The 5,561-nt window shown below is 38.9% G+C and overlaps 1 protein-coding gene across 3 annotated transcripts; it reads left to right on the top strand.

Annotated features, from left to right (window-relative positions):
* Positions 1 to 345: 345 nt before the first annotated feature.
* On the top strand, positions 346 to 4,023 carry si:dkey-12l12.1 (uncharacterized). Of its 3 annotated transcripts, none has more exons than XM_052114607.1 (6): positions 346 to 522; positions 2,065 to 2,091; positions 3,021 to 3,110; positions 3,228 to 3,335; positions 3,736 to 3,795; positions 3,875 to 4,023. In XM_052114607.1, the coding sequence occupies exons 1-6, from the start codon at positions 418 to 420 to the stop codon at positions 3,944 to 3,946; spliced, it is 462 nt and encodes a 153-aa protein (XP_051970567.1). In that variant the 5' UTR covers positions 346 to 417; the 3' UTR covers positions 3,947 to 4,023. The 3 variants fall into 3 exon arrangements, with proteins under 3 accessions (XP_051970567.1, XP_051970566.1, XP_051970568.1); XM_052114606.1 differs by having other exon boundaries at positions 3,021 to 3,119; XM_052114608.1 differs by lacking the exon at positions 2,065 to 2,091 and having other exon boundaries at positions 3,021 to 3,119.
* Positions 4,024 to 5,561: the final 1,538 nt, after the last annotated feature.

Below are 5,561 nucleotides of genomic sequence, written 5' to 3'. Positions count from 1 at the left end.
CTGACATTGCAGAAATAGCTCAGAAAAGTTAAGCATTAGCTTAATTTGTTTGCATATGGCACTTGAAATTATATAGAATGAAATTCATCTATTTTAAGCGCTACTTAAGTGTCCAAAAGCTTTTTGGGGCCACTGTTCATTATAATCAAATAATTAGATAGTGTGTATCAAATGACTGCCTATGTCCCATAATGTTTTTTTCTGAGGTTTTCACTGCTATGCAGACAACTGTGGATGTGAGTTTGTGTGTGTGTGTGTGTGTGTGTGTGGTTGGCATAGTCTTTCCTCTCTTGTCTCCATATGGTCTCCATTAGAACTGGGAGTATAAAACTGTTGCGCAGATTGTGAGAGCTCCGCAGAGCTGACAGTCTCTTTACACACAAACCCACACACTGACTCAAACATACTCTTCCAGCTATGGCCATGGTGCTATGGGTCTGTCTGCTCTGTCTGCAGGGATGTCTGCTCACACATGCTCTGGACTGCGAGAAATGTGCTGGCACACAGGTTAGAGAGGTCAAGGTAAGCAGTATGGTTTCTTTTGCAATGTTTTGTATGGCTGGAGAACGTTATACGCTCCATTTGGTCTGTAACAGCACTGAGGTTTGCTGAAGTGTATTTTGTTTTAAAATAAGATACAAAGTTTCTTTGGTACTATCTGTTTGAATTTCGTCTATGAAGTTTGAGTGATTACATATTAATCACACATTAATTGTGCATTTATTACATTACATATTCATTATTACATATTAGTTATTAAAATAAGTCAACACATGCCAGTGCATCAGTTAGTTTCATAATGAAGTTAAATCACTTAACTGACTATACAACTGACTAAACAATTTGCAGTTTGTGGTCTAAACTGAATTATGGTAAAAGCACTGGAATGCTAAAACACAAGTTTCCATTCCAGCTCTATGGTGCATCACAATTGTAATGCGAAGTGGGATGCAAAAGAATAAGACAATTATACTGGGCATGAAGCATTAAGAGTATTTTTAGACATTAAAGGAGGCAGTACAGACACTGACCAGATGTGTTTGAAGTGTCACAACCGCAAAGACAGATGTGATTCCACTCTTTGCTTTCTGTTATGCTACTGTGGAGTCTGTACAGTGGCTCAAATGGTCTGCAACCCAAAAATACCCTGAAAGGATCCAAGGTCTCCAACTTTCCATGGCATTTTAACATGCCAGGAAACATGCCCTGTCTGACTTTCCACTTACTGTTAAAGTTTTCCACTTCCTTTGTCTATGTCCAGTGTTAACATATAGATGCAAACACACACACCTGTGCATGATCAATCACGCCTATTCTCTCACTAAGATGGCATGTGGGCACTTCAGCTTTGGTTTTGTAGGGTCAGACAGATTTCTTCAGTTCAACAGGACTTGGCAAACAATGCTGGCTTTTTCTTGGCTTTCTGAGACTGCAATGTTCTGGGGAACTATGTGCTGATCTCCACTAAGCACAGATGTGGCAGGTTAATAAAGAAAGAAGGACCATAAATGCTGCACTTATTTGATGTCTAATTTGTTTTAGATTAATTCAGTAAATCTTAAGACAATGGGGCAGAAAGGGAGGGATAAAGTGGAGGAATGGGTAGAAGTTTAGAGATAATTAAATCGTCATTTGCTTCGAAGAAGCTTTGAAATTTAGTATTAATCATTCATTAAAACAAAATAGAGCCTATGCCAAGCATTAGATAGAAAAGCAAAGAAAAGAAAAATTCTCGTATCTGCTCTTAGAGACTAAATGTTTGACAATGGCCAGTTCTCAGAGATTTTATCAAGGTTTATTTGGCGATATAATAACTCCAGAGAAAATAAATGAAATGCATAAACTGTTTGGGTCAAGAAGTCACAGACTTCTCTTATTGTGGACTGCTTTCTAAACATATAAGTCTGAACATAAAAAGTTTCCAAAGACTTCTAGTTCTCCAAAACCAACAGAGAAGCCTGGATAAACACTTCAGCTCTAAAATGGATTGAGTTACACTTGATAAGCTGCTATTAAAATAATACACATCACATAATATTCCTTTTATTTCTTTTACTTCCATAGGTTGAAGATGAACCCCTCTCTTCTTTGGTGAGTCTGTGCCTCAGAAATAGCTTGTGGGATATCATGGCTCACTGGAATACTTGATAGGTCGAGATGATTGCTCAATCGTGGAATTCTGGCCCAAAATATTTTTGGATAATGACCACTAAACCGTATAATCAAGTGTTGCCCCAGCCAAACCAATTTACAATATAGCTGTGTCGTAGTTTCACAGTCTCTTTATCACTCAATGGTCTTGTTCTTCTCTCATTATAAAATCAACCAAGTCAGCCAGCATTTCTTTGAAAATGAACCCTGACAGGACAATCAGGACTTGTACCACAGGGTCTTGCACTACACTGAAGGGACAACATGATCATACGGGAAATCGACATGTTGCTACCGAATGTTCCTGATCCCTTTAATCAACCCCAGTTACTAACAAGTGCCATTTCCCATCAGATATTTTTGCATAAATTCCTGTATTTACCTTTTCATGTGGTGCTACTGATAGCGAATTTCACAAGCGGCCTCAGAGTAACAAGTTCTGGTCCCGTTGAAGCCAGGACGTAATCATGATAACAAAACCAATAATAAGCACAATTGGGAAGTTACACTTGATAGTTAGGTTAAGGATTGGTATTTGCATTAGGGGGTTGAGTTAATAAAATAAGCATTCCTGTGGACTGTATTGCATAATTTACAATTAAATATACAACTCGCTTTTGGCGCCATTCTGTGGACATTTCATTCACATGTGCAGTATGTTCAACAACTCATCCATCTTTAGCCACTGAAGCTGAATTTTGATAAGCACAGACTGATTTTAGCTGAATTCACAATGAATTTAGTCTGGAAATTAGTATTTTGTAATAATGGCTAACTGTGCAGAAATGTATTAAATTATGATGCTGTTTGTTCTGTGCAGACACTGATGCGTAAACGTATGACTTTCTCAATTTTCTCAATGTTCGCAGCAGAGGGATAGAAGGGAAGCACAACCACAACATGCAGCTCAACTCCCTGGATCTTACTCAGTCAAGGGATCTCCTAACACACTCATCCAGGTGACACAAGTGAGAAATTCATTAACAAATATGAGTATGATCAATGAGAACCACTGTTGGGTAGAGAGAGAGAGAGAGACAGAATGAAGTTCATGCACTATCTGTTATGTTATTCAGGCTGACAGGTCGAGGCGGCATTTGAACACCAATAAGAAGAAGGCCCACAGATTTCGCATCGGCTCTTTCTCTTTGCTCAGCCACAACCATGCAACGAACCCCTTACAGGTGCGTAAAGTTGTCGATGACAACCCTTACTCATGACTTCCAAAGCTTGCTGGAGTTGTGTGCAAATGGTCAATTTATATACAGTATACACATTTTTTGAGATAAGAAATGTCATATACATTTGGAAGACATTAGAGGACATTTCCTTCCAATTTCCTTACAAAAAAAGTAACTTGCTTTTTGGACATGGTTACATAGCGATTACTAAGACTTTTAGACTTTATAGGTTAATCAATTAGTACCAAGGTATTAACATCTGAAACCACCACTGGTACCACCAGAGTATGTTTTTGTAAAGGTTGCGTACAAGAAACGTTTGTATCGATTGGATGGGATGTAATGCTAAAGATGTGGCACCTTGCTGTCATATTTGAAGAGGTTTTGTGGATCTCTGTGACAGGTAGTGAGCGTTAACAGGCACTCTGAGGGTGCCGCCAATCCAAAAATGGCTGCTTTAAAGGTGAGATCTCTCAAACACTTACGAAACATCTCACAATTAAGTATCAAATGGCAGATATACAGTTCTATTTCTGTTTTAGTCTGTGAAGAAGAGGTCCAAGAGAAGTGCATCCAAGAGAAACAAGCACGCAAGGACCAAGACATGCTCATGAGAGGTTCTTTGAAGCATTGGCCCCAACAGGAAGATGCCTCATTTACACTTACCTCCTTTTTTGAACTTCCTATCACTACACTTGCTTCCTTTTGGGACTTCCTGTGTAACATTCTAGCTCATTTACATCTGAGGTGACCAATGAGAGTGAGATGAGATCAGAGGTTTATCATATGATGCAGGTGTAGTGTGATCTAAACACTTGCGTGATCAAAATTAATGAACATAAATGAAAGATCCAATGTTTGCATTCCTCTTACATAGAAAAAATGACTTAGGATAATATAGGCAATGTAAAATATACAGCATACTAAGCTTTAAAAACTAACTAATAGTCGTTTATAAAAAGTTTATAATCTTTCATTTCCTTTTTATCTGAGGGGTTCTGATCAATATTGTACTAAGTTATACACTAATTCTTATATTGTGTAGGACCCCCATGTGCCGCCAAAACACCGCCAAAGCACATCTCCGAATAGCAAACTGAGATGCTATTCTTCTCACCACAGTTCTTCTCAGTACAGCGCGGTTATCTGAGTTACCATAGACTTAATCAGTTTTAACCAGTCAATCCATTTTCTGTTGACCGCTCTCATCAACAAAGGCATTTCCATTCCAATTGCCGCTCACTGGATGTTTTTTGTTTTTGTCACCATTCTGTGTAAATTCTAGAGACTGTTGTGAGTAAAAATCTCAGGAGATCAACAGTTACTGAAATACTCAAACCAGCCCATCTGACACCAACAAACATCCATGTGATTATCTAATCAGCCAATCGTGTGGCAGCAGTACAGTGCTGGTACAAAGTCTACGATAACTCAGATAACTGCTCTATACCATTGTGGTGAGAAGAATATCATCTCAGAATGCTTTGGGGGTTGGCACTGTTTTGGCAGTACGATGGGGACCAACACAATAGACAGGTGGTTTTAACCTTGTGGCTGATCGGTGTATAAGTCTATATACACTGCTTGAACAGTCTTAAATGTTTCAAGAAGTAATGTTTCAATAAGTAAAATTAGCATACTAGCCTTAAACCAGATGGCACAACACTGCTGTGCATCTCTTTCAATAATTTTTTATCATTGGCAGTCTATTATGGTAACTATTTCAGATAAAAACCATCCCTAAGCAGCACATAAAAATTAAATAAAAAATAAGTGATTGTTCGCTTTACATGTAAGACAAGCAATTTCTTCCTGTCTAAATGGACGGGCAGAATAGGCTGCAATGTACCAGGCTTTCAAAATTCTGGCTATGTGAGACTAGCCAGAAGCCAATTTACTTGCACAATCTCTTTGACTGCCAGAGCATTTTGGCAGAGATTTCACTGATGCCTAATTAGAGAGGGGAAACACTCAGACTTAATCCAAGTCTACAGCTATAGATGGTCCATTGTTGCAGTGTGCATGTCTCTGAGTAACCAAAATACCAGCCCACCTGTGCATAGAGGAGCCGTTCCAGTTCTGTAGGAGGAACAGAGAAAATGCACTGGCCTAATACCTGTACCATCCATTCAGAGAGAAAGGGAGAGAGAGAGAGATGGAGAGAGTGAGAGAGAGAGAGAGCGAGCTCTGGGCCAACCGACACAACACACATGAGAGCTTGTATCAACA

Source organism: Xyrauchen texanus, chromosome 42, assembly GCF_025860055.1.
Source record: "Xyrauchen texanus isolate HMW12.3.18 chromosome 42, RBS_HiC_50CHRs, whole genome shotgun sequence".
NCBI lineage: Eukaryota > Metazoa > Chordata > Actinopteri > Cypriniformes > Catostomidae > Xyrauchen > Xyrauchen texanus.
Note: the sequence above shows the minus strand (reverse complement) of the source record. Positions and strands in the feature narration are given on the sequence as shown.